Raw genomic sequence first — 23161 nt, 5'->3', positions numbered from 1 at the left:
TTAAAGAGTTGATGCAGGGGACTACTCCTAGAAGCAAAAGATTTCTCAGAAACATAAGGGCATATAATAATGCATTAGCTTTTGCATCATTGGGAGCCCATGTAGATGAGCAATTTTCTAGAGGGGGAGGTATATACACTTTTAAAGTTCATGGATCTGTATAGCATAATATTGGGCCTATGACTCCAGGGGAAACATTAGATCAGATCCCTCGCTTTGCACAATTGTACTTTTTTGACACACAGAATGAGTTGAATAATCGATTACACCATGTACCAAATGTGGATAGAGATGTTTTGCAAAGTTTGCAAATGATGATGCATCGTGAGAACCCATTGCAAATGCCTTTCGTCATGCCGCTACAATGATGCAAGATTCTATAATACCTGAGGTCCATATGGTTTATTGAAGCACGTTCAAATGCTTGGCAGTACCTAGCACCCCATGCTTCAGAAGTTGCAGCAATCATACCTAGGCATGGAGATGAAAGAAATGTGGGGCATCGTGATATTTTATTACAATATTGTAGAGGAGGACTTAAAAGATATCTTCCTTGCATCGCTCATATATGCTTTTACTGTATGTTTTGTTGTTTCCAAGAGGAGAAGATGGCTGGCACCCGTACATACCTCTTCTCAATATCAATAATAATGCTAACTCCGATGATGATGCCGGTGGGAATACTGAAAGGAGAACACGCTTTATGACTCAAAAGCAGTATTATACCTTTAGGATACAAGTAAGGAGTGACACCACAGAGTGTCTTTTACGAGGGGGTAGGTTATAGCAGCAATACATTGTTGATGCTTACAGTACAATGGAGGAGTCTAGGCTACTATGGTTGAGAAACCATCAAAAGAAACTTCGTGTTGAAGCTTATCAAGGCCTTGCAAACATGGTGGTAGCTAGGGATGTGGTGAAAGGAGTGAGAGGTATTAATGTTGGACAAAGGTTTGTTTTGCCTTCGTCTTTTGTGGGTAGCCCACGACATATGTATCAGCTCTATCAAGATTTTATTCGTGCGCAAGCGTGGGAAGCCAGACCTATTTATAACTTTCACAGGCAATCCACGCTGGAAAGAGATTGATGTGCCTTATTGTTGGGGGGAAGTGCTTCTGATTGTCCTGATTTAACAACACGAGTCTTTTATCATAAGTTTAAAAACTTGATGCATTTGCTTATACAGGGTTCTATTTTTGGAGATGTCATTGGGCATGTCAGTGTGATAGAATTCCAGAAAAGAGGACTTCCTCATGCTCATATTTTGTTGATACTTGCATCTCAGTACAAGCCCACTGATGTTTCACACTATGATAAAATGGTTTGTGCTGAGCTACCAGACAAAGACCGGTCCCCTGATTTGCACAATGTTATAACATGTTGTAACATTCACGGTCCATGTGGTGTCTTGAATCAAAATGCACCATGCATGGTAGAAGGGAGGTGCAGATTTAAATATCCACGCAAGTTTTGTACAGAAACTTGCATTGATGGTGATGGATATCCAACATACATGCGACGAGATGATGGAAATTATGTGCTATCAAAACAAATGAAGCTGGATAATCGATGGGTTGTGCCATATAATCCACTTCTCTCATTGAGATATAAAGCTCACATCAATGTCGAGATATTCTCGACTATCACAGCTGTAAAATATCTTTACAAATATGTGTATAAGGGCTATGATAGAGCCACAGTCTTGCTGCAAGATGGTGAAGGTGTTCTTGATGAAATTAAGAGCTATCTAGAGGCACGTTATGTATCAGCATCAGAGGCAATTTGGAGGATATTTGGATTTGACCTACATGATGAGAAGCCCAATACAATGCGAATACAAGCTCATCTTCCTTTACAGAATATGGTAGCTTTTGAAGATGCTGGAGATTTGGCAGGAGTAGTCACTAGTGATGCAAATAGAAAGACAACATTGATGACAGAGTGGTTTGTGGCAAATCAAAGGTATCCGGAAGCAAATGATTTGCTCTACATAGACTTTCCTAGTCAATGGGTTTGGAGTGCATGCAGAAAAGTATGGACTCACAAACATTAGGGCAACACCATCGAAAGAATGTACAACATTGTTCCTATAGCTGGGGAGGTTTATTACCTTTGATTGTTGCTTAACGAGTGAAAGGGTTCACGGAACTTTGAGGACCTTCGAACTTTTAGTGGGCACACTACCCTACCTTTAAGGAAGCTTGCAATGCTAGGGGCCTACTACAAAATGATGTTGAATGGTCATTGTGTCTACAGGAGGCATCCTTGCAACGATTGGGACCACAATTACGACAATTATTTGTGATCATTTTGGTGTTTTGTGAGCCTTTGTCTCCAGGTGCTCTATGGAATAATTTCTCCAAAGATCTTTCTGAGGACTATTTTTATGCTTTGTGCACACATACGCTTGATGAGCATGTTCGTCATGAAATAGAAAACAAGCAAGCATTATCTACCCTAAATTGTATGCTTCAACAATATGGAAAACGACTTGTTCACTTTTCTGGAATGCCTAGCATAGATCAAGCACGTTTATTCCAGCGTAGTGGTGGATTGCTAAGTGAGGAGACAATATTCAATGCACATGAACAAAATGATTTGGCAGATAAAATGGAGAGCTCTTTGAATCAAGGGCAACACATTGCATATAATGAAGTCATGGAGGCAGTTGAAAAGGCCGAATGAAGTATTTATTTTCTAGATGGACCGGGTGGAGCTGGAAAAAAATATCTTTACAATGCCTTGCTCTCTCGCATTCGTGGTCAACAAAAGGTTGCTTTGGCATGTGCATCATCCAAAATTGCAGCTTTACTTCTTAGCAATGGAAGAACCGCTCACTCAAGGTTTAAAATACCATTAGAGTTGCATTCGGAATTAACATGTAGTATCAAAGTGAATAGTCAACTTGCTGAACTTTTGAAGAGAGTTGCCTTGATCATATGGGATGAAGCTCCCATGACCCATTGATATTCTTATGAGGTACTAGATTGAATGTTAAGGGACGTGATGCAAAATGATGTATTGTTGGGAGGAAAAGTTCTTTTGTTTAGGGCGATTTTAGACAAATCTTGTCCGCAAAGGAAGCCGTGCAGATATTGTGAATGCATCTTCGTGTCACTCAGACATATGGAATATATAAAGGTTTTGTGGCTAACAGACAATATGCGTGTGTTTCAAGGCTCAAATAATGCACTTGCAAGAGAATTTGTAGATTGGATACTTTGCATTGGTGATGGTCATGGAAATTTGAATGACCATGTTCCATTGCCAAATAACATGCTTCTTCCAGGAAATAGTCTTGAAGGGCTCATTGATTGTATATATGGAGGTATGCAACAGATTCAAGATTACAAGAGGTTTTTTAAGGATAGAGGTATCCTTGCTCCTCACAATAAGGAGGTTGATGCCATTAATGACTTGGCCATGGGTAAAATGAGAGGAATATTCAAGGAATATGTGAGTGCAGACTCAGTATGTTCATCTGATTGCAACATTATTCTTTATACAACTGAAATTTTGAATTCTCTTGAGCTTGGGGGAGGTTTTCCACCACACTCTTTGCAATTGAAAGAGAATGTCCTAATTATGCTTTTTCGCAACTTGAATCCTTGACAAGGTTTGTGCAATGGTACAAGGTTGATATGTAAGCAGTTTCACCACAGGATTATTGATGCACAAGTAATCACTGGGTCACATGTTGGAGAAAGGGTATTCATACCCATAATACACTTTATTATAGGGGCTTCTCATGGACTACCTTTTGAAATGAAGCGTAGAAAGTTTTCTGTGAGGCTTGCATTTGGAATGACAATCAACAAGGTCAAACAAGGCACAAGGTCAAACACTTGAAGTTTTGGGTTTGTATCTAGCTACACCAGTTTTCACTCATGGGCAGCTATATGTTTCAATGTCCTGTGTGAGATCTTCATCTGCCATCAAAATAGTTCTTGATGATGCTCAAAGATCGAATATAAGTGATTCTGCAGAGCCACCAATGGTTTACGCTCGAAACATTGTGTACAAAGAGGTTTTACAACTAACAAATATATAAGGTTTGATACAAACAAAAATCATGTTATTTTTTCCTATTTTTTTGATTCTAACCCAATATACTTGGTTGTCTGTGTTTTTTCTCAACAAAAGCTATCAATGATAATGGAAAATCGATCTATAGTTTGATATATATTGGGACGAGCTAACAGAGGTAGGACATGTTTTTGAGAGAGAGGTGGGACAACATAGACCTTTAAATGCAGTGTCTTCACTTAATTTTGGTTGTGACGGATGGTTACTGAAATTATATACAGTAGATAACACAACATTGGACCGTGGGTATTCCACATGTAAGCTTGAGTATATTTTGGGTTTTTGTCATTCTATTTTTCGATGTCTCTTAGTGAAGGACTATAATTGAAATGATTGAGGGAATTGGAAGAATTTATTGTGTTTTACTGATAGCTTTTGGGAAAGTTCTCTTCTTTTTTGTTGCCTTGGTGGCTTCTTTACCAGAGTCTCACTCAGCATATGTACATAGCACCACCCGAGGTACCGCGTTGTACCAAAATGTGACCACAAATAATCGTCACAAACACACACTTGATTCAAACCAAATCATATATGCTATGAGAAGTGATGTTTATTTTTTATGCTTTCTTGCTTTATGCCTCCGTAGTCAACTACTCCGTCGTAGGCGGAGCTAGTCTCACTCGTAAATATAAAAACGAGGCGAGATGCTCAACATTGTTTTTATGTGCCACCCAAAACCGTTAACCACCTCCCATGACACTTGTCTCACTCCTTCACTCGAAGTCCAAAGAAAGGCCTTTTTGTTCCATTGCTTCAAGTTTCAACCCATTTTCACCTATTTAATCGTACTTCCATTTTTGCCACCAAGAAAAAATAAGGTAAAATTGTCACTCTGGCTTACATAACGTGTCCGTGTGTGTGTGCGTGCATGTGTGTGTGTGTGTGTGTGTGTGTGTGTGTGTGTGTGTGTGTGTGTGTGTGTGTGTGTGTGAGAGAGAGAGAGAGAGAGAGAGAGAGAGAGAGAGAGAGAGGCTAGACTTTAGAGAGAGTCACATAGACAAGTCTAGAGAGTAAGAGAGAGAGTGAGAGGGCAATGAATAGATGAGGAATTAGCTAGCATTTAAGAGTATGAGAGAGCGAGAAAGAAATGGATAGACGAGGACTTAGCTAGCATTTTGGGTGATTATATCTAAGCTGTAGATATCAATCCAAGGGGTCATAGATGCTTTCAAAGAAGTATGACACTCTCCTAAGGCAACAACTCTTCCCCATGCTCCCAAACACAAATTTCCCATGCGTAGGTTGATTTCAAAATAGGTTGTCTTGAAGTAAAAAGTTGGTGGGGGCAAGGATGAGCTTTTGACATGGCAATGCCTTATTCGTTGTGCCAAGATTTGGTCAATTGCTCATAGGTTTCTAGTCCATAGAGAATAGAGAAAGTCCTATAAAAAAGGTGATTTCAAGATTTGATATCCTCCCGAGCAACCCTTCATTGACTCTCAATTCCTCAAATTACAAAGAGTTCCCATGTCCATCTCGTTCTATTTCCCACAATAGCTAATTCCCAACAAGTGTTTGCCCACCTTTGCCCCAAACCACCATTTAGAGCCCTCCCCATCAGCTTGCTAGGGGTGCTTTTTGGATGCCCTCGAGAAAAAGAAAAGTAGTTCCTTATACCCACAACCCGTGCCCACAAAATGCAAAAAAACAGAGAGAAATGTGTCTAGTTTGAGGAGTGCTTTGCTTTAACCACCCCCAAGATTGTTGCATCGCGTCACCCATTTCTTATGTCCAGATCACTAGCCGTGAGCAAAATAAAAAAGCACAATGTTGGCATGCATGCACTCAACCTCACTGTTCTGTAGAGCCGAAAACAAGCGATAGTGGGTCATGATTTTGAGACAATGAGCTCTTTGATTTCCAAAAGGCCCTCCATATTGCACAGCTATGGGGAGGGCCTTCTAGAACAAAATATGTCTACAAAATGCAAAAAAAAAAAGTGTCTAGTCTTAGCATTGCTTCAACCACCCCCAAGATTGTTGCATTACATTGCCCATTTCTTATAGTTGGATCACGCACAATGTTGACATGCTCAACGCATGCATGCCCTCAAGCCTAGTGTTGTGTAGAGTTGGAAACAATGGATAATGGGTCATGATTTTGAGGCAACAAGATCTTTGATTTCCAAATGGTCCTCCATATTGGACAACTATGGGGAGGACCTTCTATATCACCTTTGCTTGGAAGAGATGTACTAACATTTAAGTTAAATTTGCATGGGTAGTGGGTCGTGATCCCAAGGTAGGAGGTGCTTCAATTTCCAAAAGATCCTCCATGTAGGAGGTACTTTTAGAAAACTTTTGCTTGGAAAGACTACAGGCGTATGGTTTGGAGTTTACATACACTTAACACTCAAAAGTTTGTACGCTATAACATCTTGTGAATGTGTCTCTTTAGAAAAATACACCAATACTATTTAAGTGAGACAAGGGGAATCAAGAAAAGGAAGCATCACACTTATACACTTATGGGAGACTAGTCAATGGAATAGTTGAAAGCAATTTTGGATAATTTTGTTCGAGAGTGATGCACTTAGTATGGGTATATTGAGCAATTCACCCCTTGATAAAGCAAAAGTTAATCCTTGGTCCTTTTCAAGTAAAACCTAAACCCAAACCAACCCCAAAGCCCAAAGTGGTGCACCCACAACAAGAGTTTTCCAATTTAAAAGTCAAGTTTGGAAGGTATAATGGAAAAGAAAACAAGACCTCAATTGCCATTTTGCCCATGGCAACCAGATTTGACATACTCTATGGGGGTACAAAAAAATTGCACAAATTCAAGACCACCCTGAAAGGCAAGGCAATGGAAAATAATTATCCGTCGACCGCTTTGTTCACTATGCTGCACTCAGGAGAGATTTGATGTGTTGGGCAAAATTCAAGAAGATTAAGTAGAAACTTATGGTGGTTGAGTATTATGACAGCCATAAGGTCGGAAGGAAATGTGGCCAACTAATGAGATGTTGGTAGGATACTTTACTAAAGCTTATGAGGAGTTGTGGAATATTTCTTGCAAGTGTTGATGTTGCAACAAGAACTGATTTGGTCAGAGTAGTAGTTCAAAGACTGGTGGAACAACCTTGAAAAATAGAAAGAAGTCTGAAGTAGATTTAGATGATGAATCCAATGTTTAAAAAGAGCCTCAATTTGGATGATGCAGATACAAATTTAGAAACAGATGCCAATTCTGATGATGGAGAGTGTAAGAAGAGCAAAGAGATAAGAAAAAGAAGAAGGAGAGCAAAATGTCCAGTAAGAAGACAGAAGCGAAGATTGATATTGATTAACTAGTTGCTAATAAGATCAAGAAATTAAGTGTGAAGAATTCAAATATGCCACATTGTGATATCTGTGCGACAAGGATGGGCATTTGACTTTGAAATGTTGTTGTAGCCCAAATTTTCTTGGACTTGTACTTAATAGGGTTCAACAAAGGATGCCAAGTAATTAGCCCATTAATCATCAAGCGTCAACAAAAGCATTTCCAGGGAAAAATCAAGGATGGTAATCTCAGAAGTCATGGCCCCTCTATAACAATTGGAGACCACCCAATATAATAACAGGGAAAGAGCATATAGTAGTGAGTAGCGTTAAACGGTAACCTTGCATTTGCACTACATTTCTACTCAAATGTATATATTTTTTATCAAAATTTTAACCTAGTGTTCATTCTCTCTTTCCGTAATAGCCTTTTTCCATACAAACACCTTACCCTTCTTAGATCTTTATGCATTTACATCATATTTCTCTCTTCATGCTAAATGTAATACCTATCTACATGCCATAATTTGTAAATAAATAATTTATGGGCACTTATCTTACCCATCTTCTCTCAAGGGTAGGGTTAACCTTGTAGGCCTTCCCTTCCCCACCACTATGTGACCCAACTCTTGGATCATTTACTTGTGTTGGTCAACAAATCTTAAATATAATGTATATCCCCAATAAATCAAACTTTATTAGAGCCTACCTCATTTGTTTAAGGTGGATTCTCTTTTGAAAAAGCATGCTACACCTTGGATGCATGCTAAAGAGTCCCCTACAAGGAGACTTGGTGCAAAAGGTGTTTTGGATGCATCTTGAACGCCTTAGCTCGTGGATATACTTGAGGAACACTCCAAAATCAGCTTAAACACTTTGAGAAGCTCAACTTTGCCTTTTACAGCACCCAATTCTGAGTTACAGACTGAAAGTTATGGTGAAAACAAGGTGCTGCGGACACTGTTACTGCAGGTCAAAGTTACAATCAGGTAAACCACAAAGGTGAAAAGTTTTCTTGACTTCTTCAACATTCTAAAATACCAATGGGGATTTAAAAACCACTTACATGTAGAGGGGTCGGCTCAAGATGCTTCCAGAAACACAACAAACAGGATAGGGACACTCTGCAGGAGCCACGGGAGGGACATCATGGTGGGGCCCACATACATTATCAACCCTTATGGAGCCTCCATGACTTAAAAGGCTATTTTTTTAATGAGAAAATAAGTCCCTTATTTTCATAATTGAAGGAATGGTCAAAAGGGAACCTAACTATGGTTAATTACCTACCCTAGTCAAGTCTAACCTAACCCAAGGTCTTGTACAGCTATAAAAACGCCCTTTGGCAAGCACAAAATACACACACCTACTCCATTGCTGCAAATAAGCTCCTCTAAGGTTATGGAGGCCCTAATCTCTCTCCCCTCTCGTCTCTCTATCCATTTCCTAAGCTTTCTATCATAAGCGTTGCCATAGAGAGAGCATCAATATGCTATTGCTACCATTCTCTTGCAAACATTTCTCTTACCATACTCATCCCTAAATAAGGATTTTAGCTTCTATATGAGAGCAAGGATATCAAGTTCAATGATCTATCTCATGGTTTGATCAACAAATTGCTGCAATTGGGGTGTCGTCGTCACACTATTGCTCTAAACGCGTGTCAAATTGGTAAGCATATTTTGGCAGCTTCTCATATTTTGTGTTCATTGGGTTGCTTGTTTTGTTGAGAAAGTTTTTTGTGCACCATGGTGTCTATTTGCTTGGCTTCTCTCCTTATGTTGTGTGTAAGTCTTGGGGGGGCTGCATAGATGGAGAAGAGCTCTCTATGCATGCCGTCTTATGTTTGTAAGTAGTCTCTTCTTTTGGGAAAGGAAAGGAGTTGTCAAGTATTTGTGCATTATGGTGTTTTGAGCTTTGCTAAGAGGTTGTGTGCTTGCTTTTCTTAGAATTATATGAGCGCTAATATGGTGAAGGTCACTCTTTGCATGTGAGTTTGTGCAGTGTTCAAAGGGATTGCTTAAGGAGTGTGTCTTGAATGGTTGAAGGGCATTTTGTGTTGAAGCACATAAGGAAGGTGTGTGTGTGTGTGTGTGTTGCATATGGTTTGTTTTGGTTTCCTTCTTTCTCCATAAAAGAGGGTGGTGCCCCTAAGAAATATGCATGTGTAGGGCCTCACGGAGTGGTTTGTCTAGTGGGAGCCTTGAGTCGAGCCCCATCTCAAAAATCCGCTCTCAGTAGGAATGGAGTACCACCTCTGTGGAGAAGAAGTTGTTAGGCGTTTTTTGGATGAGCATAAAGCCAAAAAAATATGCTAGAAAGGCTTGTCAACTACCCTCATGTACATAGTGTACATAGTGCTTACAGTTTGAGAAAGCCTTTATGAGTTTTGGATGTGTGAAGCAGTGTTTCTTTATGCGTATGTGTTGGAATTTTTGGCTTGAAGAGCCTCTGGAAATTAATCTATCATGAGAATGATCAATCATGTTTTAAAGCATGGGAGTTGGACACTCTGATCTCAAAATATGCCCATTGGAGGTTTAGCAGTTTATGGTTGTGAGTCTTGGAGTTAGTCGAAGCCAGTGGCTTAACATTGTGCTTTACTGTGTGATCATGGGAGATCGGGGCAATAGATGGCACCTCCAGGAAGATCGGCTTTATCCAAGGTCCCTGTCAATTTCTTAATGTTTTTGTGAGAGAATGTGGAAATATGCGGGAGTGACCATTGCGGGCTTCCGTCAGAATGTTTTAGAACTCCATTTGGACCTAGAAGGGCGAGGAAAAGCACTTGAGAGTTCCAAGAGTTTTTTATTTGTGCATGGTGGAACTGGATAATGTGTGACAGTTAAAATCATGGGTTATCATGTGAGAAATTAACATGGGTGGAAATTTTTTGGAGACACTACATGCCATGGTCTCCGTGTTATGCTTTACAGCTCCTCAATCGGATGAATACGTCATAAGTTATGTGTTTTTGAAGTGGGGTGGTCCTTTTTTAGTAAGCGGTTACAGATGCACATGAGAAAGGCAATTGAGCGGGAAATGATGGATTCAATTTAGAAATGATAAAATTAGAATTTTTGGAGATAGCCGGAGTCATGGGCTCCATGTGATGCTTTCGACGCCTCATTTGATAGCCGGAGCGGTGTGCTACCCTGCCGGGAAGTTGCAATTGAAAGGGGTTTTCATGCTGAAAATTCAGGTTTGTGAATGAGGAGGTTGGCATGGAGGAGGGTGCCATGTGGCTGGGAATTATCCCACAAAGGGGGGCTTGGAAGGAAGGAAGAGGTTCTATAAGGCAAACCATTTGCCTTTATGTGTTGAATGGAGAGAGGAATGTGGAGCTCCTTGGCTTGGCTTGCCCTCGGGCTCGTGGACTCACGCTCTCCCCTGTTCACACTGCTGCCACGCACGTGGGTACCCAAATTTGGGCATGGACAAATTATTTTGAAGCCTTTCTTTGAGTCTTGGAGCCACCGACATCCAACACATCATTCCTAAAGGGTACCCTCCAAATGCACCAATTAAAATGAAGGCCCTCAAGAGCTTGTGACCGACTGAGGAGAGAGAAGAAGTTCCTTCAATAAAAAGAAAAAAAATCCCCCATTAATATAGCTGCAACACCTGCAACTCCACTTTTCTTTCCAGAGAGCTGGATTTTGGAACTTTTTTTGGAACCTCTCAACTTTGCAAGGCCATATCTTTCTCATTTATTTTTTGTTTTTAATATTTGAATATAGGACGGACATCTACGCGAGCAGTCTCGTGAAGTAGTTAGAAGTGATAGTGTCACACAAGGATGCCGAGACATGTTGTGATGAAAATGTGAGCCCTCCGGACGCTACTATTCAAGGACAGATCAGGCCCGAGGCAAAGCTCGCTCTAGAAATGAGAAGCGTTCCCCTAAATACATGGGCGTGTCGAGTTTGCATCCCTTTATGATCGTTTTTTGCTCGATCAAAGTGCATGTGCACACAATTGTTGTTCAAGAAAAATCATTTTCATATCCCTTTGATATGAATTCCCATAGGAAAATAAGCGGAAATTTTTGTGTATTTACACTACGTTTTAGGATTTTTCGGAGCAAAATTTCTCCTCACCTCTACCGGCTACTTTGATTTGAATTTCTTAAACCTGCTCATGTCCCAAACGCACGATATAAGAGATCTCTATCAAATGTGAACCCGGATGGCTTTGCTATCTCTGTGTGTGTGTCTCTCTCTCTCTCTCTCTCTCTCTCTCTCTCTCTCTCTCTCTCTCTCTCTCTCTCTCTCTCTCTCTCTCTCTCTCTCTCTCTCGCAAAGCGCTCTTCTAAGGGAGCCATGAGGAGACGATTGTAGCAAATGAAGCATCAGAGTCAGAGCCAAATCCTTTCATTGCGGCATTCACAGACCCTCCGGCCCTCACCGACGGGCAGTGTCGTTTCAAGTGGGATCTTTGGGACATAGCCATGGAGGAAGGATTCCAGAGGGCGCCTGCACCCACACAAGAGAGGCAGGAAGCCGACCTTACCTACCTGGGCTGGTGCTACCACACCATCTTTAGAAAACTAAATCTAGGGATACCTCTGGTAAGTTAGAGTTACTCTTTCTGAGAGCGAGCGATACACACACACACACACACACACCTTCCTTAACCCTATTGATGCCCTTTCCATGTGATTCATAGGATGCTTCAACTCATGTTTCTCACATGCACTTTGACATTTCCGAATCATTTTCGGGACAATGTTGTCCTTCTCGGCCACCACTACCTCTCCAGGAGAGACTCCCAACTTTGCAAGAATGTTGCACAAATGGATGCGGGACCTCCGAAGTTGCTCGAGTCTGATCGCATATGGCTTACCAAGACAACCTAGCACCAGAACGGGGTCCAGATTCCCTCTAGCCCAGAAAGTAGGAAACGTTTTTAGTGCCGTCTTCAGCAACATCCATGCTGTCTTTGTCCAAGACAATACAGAGCATATGTTCATGATTGGTATTATCCGATCACATGAGTACTCAAAGTACACTGCAAGCCTCGGAATCTTCGATCAACTTTTGCAAGAGTTCTGGAGGGAGTAGTAAACAGAGAGGCATTTTTTCTGCAGATTAACATTCTTTCACCGTAGCTAAAGCTACTACTGTGGAGCTCACCGTCAAGATTGAGATCTAGATCTCTTCCTAGGAAAGCTTTACAAGATGCTTGGAGATGTTGATAATTTGCAAACCCCAGAACTATAATATGGAAGGCTAGGACTCTTTTTGCTTTGTATAGACCTTACAGGTCTCCATGTCCAATCACATTATGTTGGATCCTTTCATCAATGATGTCTGAACTTTTTGCTTTCCTACTATTATTCTCCCGCCATATTTAAAAAAAGGGGGCTACGTTCTGCAGACAGTTACAAACGATGAGGATAAGAAGACTTATATCACTCAGTCTTTATGGTTTTCCTTTCTCACGGTATTTCAGTCGAGATAACATTTTAGTAGGGATGATAGTGTTCCAGCAATCAACTCTGGGGTAGCATTCAGTGAGGTTGTTGACTCTGTCCGACCCTGCAAATGATTTTAACTATGTCTTCTCATCAGCTTGGAGATAGATGGTGTGATTGGATTTTATTATGCTGTGAACTTTGGGGTCAACTCTATTTGCTCATCAACTCTGTTAACATGACTCTGTCTAATTTGCAAGTGATGTTTTAATTGTGTTATCATTCATTGAGACAGTTACCTATATAACATGTATACACATGTGTGACATCACGGTGTGTGTGGTTTATTGGTTTGCTTGGTGTACTTATCAATGAGATGCTTGTTTCTTAGCCAAAGATCCTCTTGTATGAGCTTGAGGAGACTTGAAGTCGGCTATTTATCGTCCTTTTCACACTTGCAAATCAGACAGATTCATGTTAACACAGTTGATGAGCAAACAGAGTTGAACCCAAAGTTCACAGCATAATAAAATCCAATCACACCATCTATCTCCAAGCTGATCAGAAGACATAGTTAAAATTATTTGCAGGGTCGGACAGAGTCAGCAACCTCACTGAATGCTACCCCAGAGTTGATTGCTGGAACACTATTATCCCTATTGAAATGTTATCTCGACTGAAATGCCGTGACAAAAGAAAACCAGAAAGACTGAGTGATATAAGTCTTCTTATCCTCATCGTTTGTAACTGTCTGCAGAATGTAGCCCCCTTTTTTAAAATATGGCGGGAGAATAACAGTAGGAAAGCAAAAAGTTTAGACAGCATTGCTGAATTGGACATGGGGACGTGTAAGGTCTATACAAAGCAAAAGGATTCCTAGCCTTCCATATTACAGTTCTGATGTTTGCAAGTTCTCAACATCTCCAACCATCTTGTAAAGCTTTCCTAGGAAGAGATCTGTATCTTCAATCTTGATGATGAGCTCCACAATAGTAGCTTCAGTTGCGGTGAAAGAATGTTAATCTGCAGAAAAACGCGTCTTTGTTTACTACCCCCTCTAGAACTCTTGAAAAAGTTGATCGAAGATTTCGAGGCTTGAAGTGTACTTTGAGTACTCATGTGATAGGATAATACCAATCATGAACATATGCTCTGTATTTCCTTGGACAAAGATAGCATGGATGTTGTTGAAGACGACACTAAAGATGTTTCCTGCTTTTTGGGCTAGCAGGAATCTGGACCCCGTTCTGGTGCTAGGTTGTCTTGGTAAGCCATATGTGATCAAACTCGGGCAACTTCGGAGGTCCCGCATCCATTTGTGCACCATTCTTGCAAAGTTGGGAGTCTCTCCTGGAGAGGCAGTGGTGACCGAGAAGCGGGTGACAGCATTGTCCAGGAAATGATTCGGAATGTCCAAGTGCATGTGAGAAACAGAAGTTGAAGCATCCTATGAATGACATGGCAAGGGAATCAGTAGGGTTAAGGAAGGTGTGTGTGTGTGTCTCGCTTGCTCTCAGAAAGAGTAACTCTAACTTACCAGAGGTATCCCTGGATTCAGTTTTCCAAAGATGGTGTAGTAGCACCAGCCAAGGTAGGTAAGGTCGGCTTCCTGCCTCTCTTGTGTGGGAGCAGGTGCCCTCCCGAATCCTTCCTCCATGGTTGTGTCCCAAAGATCCCGCTTGAAAGGCACTGCTTGTCAGTGAGGGCCGGAGGGTCTGCGAATGCTGCGATGTGCTCCGCCAAAGGATCTGGCTCTGACTCTAATGCTTCATTTGCTACAGCCGTCTCCTCATGGCTCCCTCAGAAGAGCGCTTGCGAGAAAGAGAGAGAGAGAGAGAGAGAGAGAGAGAGAGAGAGAGAGAGAGAGAGAGAGAGAGAGAGAGAGAGAGAGACATACACACACACATATAGCAGAGCCATCCGGGTTCACATTTGATAAAGAGCTCTTATATCGTGCGTTTGGGACATGAGCAGGTTTAAGAAATTCAAATCAAAGTAGCCGGTAGAGGTGAGGAGAAATTCCGCTCCAACAAAATCCTAAAAAGTAGTGTAAATACACAAAAATTTCCGCTTATTTTCCTGTGGGAATTCATATCAAAGGGATATGAAAATGATTTTTCTCGAACAACAATGGTACGCATATGCACTCTGATCGAGCGAAAAACGATCATAAAGGGATGCAAACTCGACACGTCTGTGTATTTAGGGGAACGCTTCTCATTTTTGGAGCGAGCTTTGCCTCGGGCCTGATTCGTCCTTGAATAGTAGCATTCGGAGGGCTCACATTTTCATCACAACATGTCTTGGCATCCTTGTGTGACACGATCACTTCTAACTACTTCACGAGACTCAAGGCCAGGCCAAGGTTCAATAGTTGCCTATCTGACCACTACCCTCTGGTCATCAGTATTCATGATAAATCCTCCAAGGTCTCTGGGAATAGTTGGTTCCACACCGATCCGTCCCTGTTTGCCCTCCCCACAATTCAGGAGTTCATTTCTTGGATTTGATCAGAGGCCTTCATATCTTGTGCATCCCCCTCAAAAGCTTGGTCCATGGCAGTAAATCCCTCATCCAGTTCCACAAGACGGTTGCTTCCATAAGAGAAGAACCGAGGATCTAAAGTTGCTACCCCCTCCATCGAAACACCAGCTAAGATGTTTGCCTTGTGTTAGGGCATCATCGGAGCTCACAATTAAACCCACTTTCAGCTTTTTTGAAGATTGGTGGGCAAGTAAAGCCGACCACCACTCTCAAGACATGTTCTCTATCTCGGAAAGAATAACACCAGGGAACCCTCCCCCCCCCCCCCCCCCTCCCCCCTCTTGTGGTCAAGAAACATCTAAATCTCAAAATATCGAGCTTGTCACATCCCATTTTGAGACCCTCTCCAGCCCACCCCCTCAAGTCGTTTCCTCGAGAGGTTGACAATGCTTGACATATCGTATGGGTGGCTTGGTTTTGGTTCAAAAATACGTGGGCTAGTTAATGGTCTCCTCTCAAGAGGTCCGTTAGGCAAGGTTTCCCCCTTGTCTCCTTGATTTTTGTGAAGGCAATAGATGGTTTTATTTGTTTAATCAAAGACCAAAAGAGTCCTTGCTGCTACTTTCCAAGAACTCTTGCATAAACGTCTCCCCTTATGTTAGGGCAAGTTGAAGTGCAAGCAAATTTTGAAAACGCTCATAGCACATGTCATCATCCCGATCTCAAGAACTCAATGAGGAGCGAGCATGATCCGAGACCAAAAAAAGAAGCTCGCCATGCATTGCCATTGACTAGGATACAAAACAGGGTGTGAGGCGGGATCAACGAGAGAAACTTGTAAGTGGTGGAAGATAAGCAAAGAGAATCCAACTTTAGGCTTCCATTGCCATTCTCTCCCACCACTTAGATATGATTTTAGGGTCTTCATTGTGTGGTTTTCTCCTAGGCTAGGCCATGGATCCTCATGACTCCTGTCCCAATGCCATTTTTCTCTATCACAGGCCAAGGCTTCCCTATGATGGCTAGGTGCTTCTACTTTGGTTAGCTTCGCTACATAGTACATGCCAACTCACACACCATCAATACATGAGTACTACCAACTTCATTGGCACCTAAGGCGTCAATGCTCTTATGTGTCATATTTATTACATCAATGAGTGTGTCACCCCTAGAGGCTAGCTCATGGCGATAAATTGAGCCTCTTTGTATTCGTTTCTAGTGCAATTCATTCTAGTTACTTTTGCATCAATACTCTCTCTCTCTTTTTCCTTGAGTATTAGTAATTAGATTAAGTTTTATTGATTACATTTAATCCATGAATGGCTCATTAGGCTTTCCACCGTAATCACAACACCTTACAATAGATATGTTGTTACAATTGATAATCATCTTATTGATGCTAGCCCAAAACTAACATGTAGGTACGACAAAGAACGATACATAGATAGAGAGGAACCCTCTATCTCATGATAGTAGATCCCATGATAGTTGTCAAATATGGAGCAATACATTTCAAGTCCAAGATGAAGAATGAAGGAGAAGAAGGACCACCAAGGCTGAGGACTTTTGATTGCTACTTATTCAAATCCATGCACGTACAATGGTTACCAACTATTGACCACAACATAGGGCTTTACTCAAGGATGAAAAATGTCTAGGACCTTCTATCTACTCGCCTAAAGAATTTTTGTAAGGAACCTACAATGTATGTCTACTTTGACCCAAAACCAAAACACGAAGAGAGGCCATCTTCATGCAAAAATACAAGGACATGTACAAGTGTGCCTTGGGAAAGCCCGTGAAACATACATGTATGGAGGGGTGCCTATTGAGATAGGGTTACCAGCTCCTACTTGGTCTATTTATACAACGGCTAAGTGTACAACACAGGTGACATTGGACCACCAAGAACTCCTGAAGCAAGCAAGTCAATAGTACAAGAAGACACAAGATCCATAGCTATGGATCCACCTAGATGGCAATTCATAATACAAGCTATCTAGAAACAATGCATGGAAAGAGTGGAAATGAGACCATTGCAGGGTCAACACCATCACCAAGACTCCTACCAATGGATGCTACTCCATATGGTTTACAATTATTCGCAAGGATGTTTACTTATTATGTTTGACGGATAAGGCCTTCTCAAGTCTAAAAATGGGTGAAGAAGCCCTCCATGGATCAAGTGATCCCTATGAGCATGTAGCAACATTTAAGGCTTAGAGTAGAGCAAAAAACACACTTTCACACTCAATTTGAAGGTTTTGGACTGACTTTGGAAGAAAAAGCCTTGAAGAGTTTTATCCACTTGATGCTACCTACTTTCGTGATATTGATGCATGTTAAAAGAGAATATACGAGATGTGGTTTTGAGACTAAAGCAATACATACACACATGCCCAAAAGAGTGCCCAATGTGGCCATTTAGTTTCCCTTTTCTAACAGAGTTTAGCAAACAAGCACTTAAAGGAAGTTGTTTACATAAAGAGATGCATGACTAATGAGGAATGCATGAAAGAGGTCATACATTTTGAGAAAAATTGTGAGATCCACAAATGACTATCCAAGCATGTCTTCCCAAGATTCTAGGAGCCAAAAGTGTGAAAACAGTTTAGTTAAGACAAATCCAATGATAGATGTAGAGGTGTTAGTTGATTTTGGTAATGAAGAAGATGAATCAAGTCTCCAAACTACCCCAACCATTTAGACCATCACAAGCAAAGATACATGACGTGTGGAAAAGACCATTTGGCTCACAAGCATATAAAGTTATCGAGCGCATTGTAGAACAAAATGGACTAAACACATGACAAAAGAGTGTTGTTATAGGAAGGGCTACATGAGAGAAAGACTTTATGCACACGTAGCGACAACACCACCTCTATCAAGATACCCAAATGGAAACTGACAAGGGCCAATTGGATTAGAGAAGTTATAGCTAGTCTTAGGGCACCAACCACCTCTTTTAGTATAGAAATGAGTGGTTGTGAGATACACACTAATATCTAAAGAGAACAACAAGCATGCTATAGTGGTGCAAGCATTGCCCTATTCACAAAGAGCCTAGTGGCTATGGGGATAGTACAACTTGTTATTATTATAAAAAACCCACAATGATAGACACATGGAAACCAATATCAAGTGTGTCATCCATTCCTCCAGCATCATACATCAAAGAAGTTCACAATAAATCGAACATTTCTGCTCATCTTTAAGAAGCTCAAGAGCAATTGAAACATTACAAGGGACCTAAAACCCTTAAACAACAATAGAATGAACAAAAGAGCACAAGTTGAGGAGGTTCTCCGTTGCTTGACAAGATCCTTGAATCATTAGATTCCATCTTACATGCTTATGAGACACGCTTCAAGACCAATCAAACCTTGGAGTAGCATCAAAAGATGCATCCTTATGCAGAGCTTGAAATAAAAAGGTTGAAAATATGGAAATATTTTATTGAGATCGCCCGAGCATTGCAAGAACCTCTAGCTCGATATTGAAGGATAGGGTAGTCACTTCACCACCTAAAGAATGCTGGCATGAAAAGAAACATGAACCAAGGGCTAATGAGAAGATACAAATAAATTATGACTCAAGGTTAGTTTCAAACATGACCCATAGTTCAGATAGAATCTCTCCTTTATTACTACTTGAGGTAGAAGAATAATAGCCTAGTGAGTTATGGAAAGCACAATAAGGGAGGTCAAGGACAGGTGCCTAACATTGAAACCTGCTCCTGCCACTAGAATTTGAAATGAATTAGAAGATTTTGAATCTAGATTTGAGAACTTTGTAGAATGACATAGGATCATGTTCTTCAAAGGAGAGTCCGCCAAGAGCATATATGACATCACCACCCTTTATGAGATACTACAGGGCAAATTTGGAAGTCAAGGCTATACACTCACTGAGTTTAGCCTTCTCACCTACATCAAATCCAAAAGGACAACAAGAAATCCTTTCTACACCAATGAAATGCACATAGACATTAGCATAATTGCTAATGGTTGAACCCAACATCAAGATCAAGGTAGGAAAATGTCTTAAAAAGTTGGGAATCAAGAGACCTATTCAGCAATTCAATTTAAAATAGAGGTTCTTTTCCATGTGGATTATATCAATGCCTAAATAGTACCACATCTCCTCAAATCTTTTAAAGTCAAATTATTGCTTTGGAACAATCGTTAAATGAATAAATTTAACCATACTATCACCTCAACAATAATGAAATTATTCAAATAGATGGAAATATTTACAATAGATGTGTCATTCTCTAACACATACAAAGATTGATTTGCATCAGCCATATGAAAACCAATGGATACCAAATATAGTACAATCCTTTCATGCTGCACTCCTCACCTTCCGGTCACCAACCCAACCTCTAGTTGTGCCACGTGGCTTGCCTGAATCTCCATCTCCTTATATAGATGCTAACCAAATAAAAAATGACAACAAACTTTTTCTATGAAACATGCAACAACTCCCTTGCACTCACGATCGAAATATCATGCGACACAAGCATTTGCGTATCTAGTATTGAGTTTTGGGCTTAAAAATGGACCTTAAGAGTATTCAAAAGTAGCAAACAAAACATTTGAGCCATATTGATAGATTTCATGAGGGTTTTTATGAATTAATTTTGTGTCTTTGGTAATAAGGAGGAGCATCTGGGACATTTAAGAAAGTGCTTTGAAAGATACAGAATGATTACAATGTCATTAAACCCTTTTAAATGTGCTATAGTTGTGAAAAGAGGGAAGTTACTTGGGCATTCATTTCAGCAGAGGGAATATCTATTGATGGGGATAAGGTAGAGGTTATTTAGAAAGTAATTGTTTTGAGGAATGTTAAAGAACTACAAAGGTCCATTGGTCAAATTAAGAGGCACAAGAGGAATTTGTGATATTTGGTGGATATTTTGGCACCTTTGACTCATCTAACTAAGAAGGATGTGGACTATGTTTGGGGACCGACTCAACAAAAATCATTTGAAGTGTTGAAAAAGATGTTACTGGTTGCTCCCATATTCCAACCATCGGGTTGAGATTTACCCTTTCATGTTTTTGTTGATGGATCCGATATTGTAGTTGGGGCAGTTTTAATGCAGCACAGGCGGCAAGGTTGGTCTAGACCAATTTATTATGCCAGCATGTTCATGACTTTAGTTGAGCAAAATTATACAGTGACCTAAAGGGAGACATTAGGGATGTATATGAAATATGGAAGTTTCGACATTATTTGTTGAGCAACAGGGTTATCTTTCATATAGACCATCAGCATTGCTTTATTTGGTCAGTAAACCACAGTTGGTGGGGAGATTAGCAAGATGGATGTTACTATTGTAGGAGTTTGTTGACTTTCTCACTATGCATACACCAGGGAAACTTCATGTCGTGGAATTATTTTTTAGTAGATTGGGGAGTGGGAAACTAGCAAAAGAGATCTCGAATGAATTACCAGATACTCAATTTTTTCAAAACCAAGTGGAACAGTGGAAGGCTAGTATGAACAATTTGCTTGCATATCTCATGGATGGGGTAGTACCAAATCAATTGATCATGGATCAAAAAATAAATTTTAGGTTAAGGAGTAAACCATTTTTTGTCATAGCAGGGGCACTCTACCAAAGAGGCATAGATCAGATTATCTGGTGCTGCATTCTGAAAGAAGAGCAGAATGCGGTGCTGAGAGAGGCCCATTATGGAGATTCAAGAGGTCATTTCTCTAGGGAGATCACAAGTCAAAATATATTACACTCTGGGATGTGGTGGCCTTCAGTATTATAGGATGCTCATGTATATGTGAAGGGATGTATACAACGTGAGAAAGTCCAATAGACTAGACCCTTAGATCAGATGTCTGATCATCCGGTTCTGCCATTGAAACCATTCCAAAAATGGAGGCTGGTGGACTTTGTCAGGCCGATTAAGCCTAAGGCGGCAAGGACACGGGCTAAGTATATCTTCGTTTGTTGCCACGGATTATGCAACAAAATGGGTGGTAGCATTCATGGACAACAAAGCAGCAAGTGTTTCTCAGTTTTTGTATAAGAACATTATGACTAGATTCAAATGCCCAATAGAGCTTGTGTCATATTAAGGTACTCATTTCTTGAATTCAGTGATTGCGGAACTGACAGCTACACATATGATGGTTCATAGGAAGTCTACACCCTATCATCAGCAGGCAAAAATCTCTAACAAGGTGTTGCTTTGGATCCTAAAGAAGATCGTGGCTAATAACAAGAAATATTTGGGTCACAAGTTGGATTCAACATTGTGGTTCTTTAGGACAATATACAAGGTAGCAACAGGGATGACCGCATTCAAGCTTGTGTATGGAGCACAGGTCGTGGTACCCATGGTGTTTTTTGTTTGAAGTCTATGGATCTCAATGGAACACAAGTTGAGCCCTGAGGAGTCATTGAAATCAAGAAGGAACCAGTTGTTGCAAGTAGAGGAGGACAAGCTTATGAGTGCATACGCGCAGAAATCATGCAGATGAGGAGGCAAGCATGGGTAAATAGATAGGTAAAATTCAAAGTCTTTCAAGAAGGGGACTGGGTGATGTTTTAAAACTCAAAGTCTTTCAAGAAGGGGACTAGGTGATGGTTTAAAATTCAAAGTCTTTCAAGGAGGGGACTAGGTGATGGGTTTAAATTCAAAGATGAGTCCACACCTAGAAAAGTTTTTCAGGAAGGGGACTAGGTGACGGTTTACAATTCAAAGATGGGCCCACACCTAGAAAAGCTGAAGCTGAGAAATATCGAGCCCTATCAGATTACTAAGGATTTGGGGCAGGGAACTTTCCATTATGGGATTATTTTGGGACCGATGTTTGAAAACTAATGACGAGATTCCAATTCAAGCTATTTGTAGGCTGGATCTCGGAAGTGGATTATGGAACTGGTGGAAGTCATGAGGTGGAACCGGCAGAAATGCCAAGGGTTGTAGATTTAAAAAAAAGGTGATTGACCGTTGGTCTAAATCCAGTGGTGCCAAATCAAGGAATCAGCATGTGTGAGGGAATATAATTATGCCAGCCCACTCATGAAATAATATCACTCAAATACAATATTTTGGGATCACCTCACATCTATCGTTTGTGTATGTGGATGCGAAGTTGCCACATACTCACCATGCATACGCCCATAGGGATAGACAGCTTAAACAAACTTTACACACAGCTAGTAGAGCTAGAACTAGCAAGGACGAGAGGTGCTGGGAATTAAGTTTGTTGCAACCGGCCTCAACAAGGAAAGCTAAAGACGAGGCAAAAGCTAAGAAGGGTGATTCCTGTGGTGGAGGTGCCCAATGCAGAGGAAGGTAAAGTGCAGGTCTCTGCGAACTCCATAGAATTTCTATTGGACTTGCGTGACCCAAATACAAAACTTTGGCTGAAGGAGGTGGTTCTATGGGACTTTGCTAATTTTCCCTGGAAGAAATCGGGGGTTTCTAAGGATGATAAGCTACAATTGAGGATCTTGCAAAAGCATGGAGGATCATTGCATTTAGCTTCATGTAATCACCACAAATTCAAAGTTTACTGGATTTCTTAGGCACTACAACAATTGAGGATAGCCATTCCACTGATTCCACTAGTTTGATGAAGCCTGCATTGAGTAGCTTGTCTAGCTTTTTTTTTGACATGCTTAACATAATTAGGGTTCATTCTATAACGATGCTGCACAACTAGAACTGCATCCTCCTTGAGATTGATTTGATGTTGGCATATCCTCGACTTAATGCCAGACATATCCAAATACTCCCAAGCAAAGACATCTATGAACTCCATCAACAATCCCCACAACTGATATTTGAATCCCTCATCTATATTCACACTGACTTTGACAAGGTGTGGTTCCTCCTTGGTACCTAAATTTAGGTCTTGCAAATCATCCTCCTTTACC

The 23161-nt window shown here is 40.8% G+C and overlaps 3 protein-coding genes and 1 pseudogene across 3 annotated transcripts; 3 read left to right on the top strand and 1 right to left on the bottom strand.

Annotated features, from left to right (window-relative positions):
- The first annotated feature begins 817 nt into the window (after nucleotides 1-817).
- On the top strand, nucleotides 818-2685 carry LOC147462443 (uncharacterized). The gene is made up of 4 exons (XM_086493610.1): nucleotides 818-932; nucleotides 982-1088; nucleotides 1187-2032; nucleotides 2257-2685. Exons 1-4 carry the CDS (start codon nucleotides 818-820, stop codon nucleotides 2683-2685), a joined length of 1497 nt encoding a protein of 498 aa, XP_086349736.1.
- A 477-nt stretch (nucleotides 2686-3162) lies between these two features.
- On the top strand, nucleotides 3163-3612 carry LOC147462442 (uncharacterized). Its single transcript, XM_086493608.1, has one exon. It carries the CDS (start codon nucleotides 3163-3165, stop codon nucleotides 3610-3612), a length of 450 nt encoding a protein of 149 aa, XP_086349734.1.
- An 8048-nt stretch (nucleotides 3613-11660) lies between these two features.
- LOC147462441 (uncharacterized) lies at nucleotides 11661-12321 on the bottom strand. The gene is made up of 3 exons (XM_086526240.1): nucleotides 11987-12321; nucleotides 11866-11888; nucleotides 11661-11824 (listed from the first exon to the last, which is right to left on the bottom strand). The coding sequence occupies exons 1-3, from the start codon at nucleotides 12319-12321 to the stop codon at nucleotides 11661-11663; spliced, it is 522 nt and encodes a 173-aa protein (XP_086382366.1).
- Nucleotides 12322-13904: 1583 nt separating this feature from the next.
- On the top strand, nucleotides 13905-22222 carry LOC147462440 (uncharacterized; annotated as a pseudogene).
- The last annotated feature ends 939 nt before the right edge of the window (nucleotides 22223-23161 follow it).

Source organism: Adiantum capillus-veneris, chromosome 2 (assembly GCF_014529385.1).
Source record: "Adiantum capillus-veneris isolate H3 chromosome 2, ASM1452938v2, whole genome shotgun sequence".
Classification (NCBI taxonomy): Eukaryota; Viridiplantae; Streptophyta; class Polypodiopsida; order Polypodiales; family Pteridaceae; genus Adiantum; species Adiantum capillus-veneris.
The sequence above is the reverse complement of the archived record's forward strand: the minus strand, read 5'-3'. Positions and strand labels throughout refer to the sequence as shown.

What these genes read in the sequence shown, in the direction of transcription:
- LOC147462443 (XM_086493610.1), top strand. Translation starts at nt 818, where the DNA reads ATGGAGGAGTCTAGGCTACTATGGTTGAGAAACCATCAAAAGAAACTT. An exon ending in TGTGGTGAAAGGAGTGAGAG is followed by an intron (nt 933 to 981) that starts GTATTAATGTTG and finishes TTTTGTGGGTAG; the next exon opens with CCCACGACATATGTATCAGC. An exon ending in TTTGGAGTGCATGCAGAAAA is followed by an intron (nt 2,033 to 2,256) that starts GTATGGACTCAC and finishes TTGTGTCTACAG; the next exon opens with GAGGCATCCTTGCAACGATT.
- LOC147462442 (XM_086493608.1), top strand. Translation starts at nt 3,163, where the DNA reads ATGCGTGTGTTTCAAGGCTCAAATAATGCACTTGCAAGAGAATTTGTA.
- LOC147462441 (XM_086526240.1), bottom strand. Translation starts at nt 12,321, where the DNA reads ATGAACATATGCTCTGTATTGTCTTGGACAAAGACAGCATGGATGTTG. An exon ending in ATGGAAAGGGCATCAATAGG is followed by an intron (nt 11,889 to 11,986) that starts GTTAAGGAAGGT and finishes AGTTTTCTAAAG; the next exon opens with ATGGTGTGGTAGCACCAGCC. An exon ending in GTGTGGTAGCACCAGCCCAG is followed by an intron (nt 11,825 to 11,865) that starts GTAGGTAAGGTC and finishes GTGTGGGTGCAG; the next exon opens with GCGCCCTCTGGAATCCTTCC.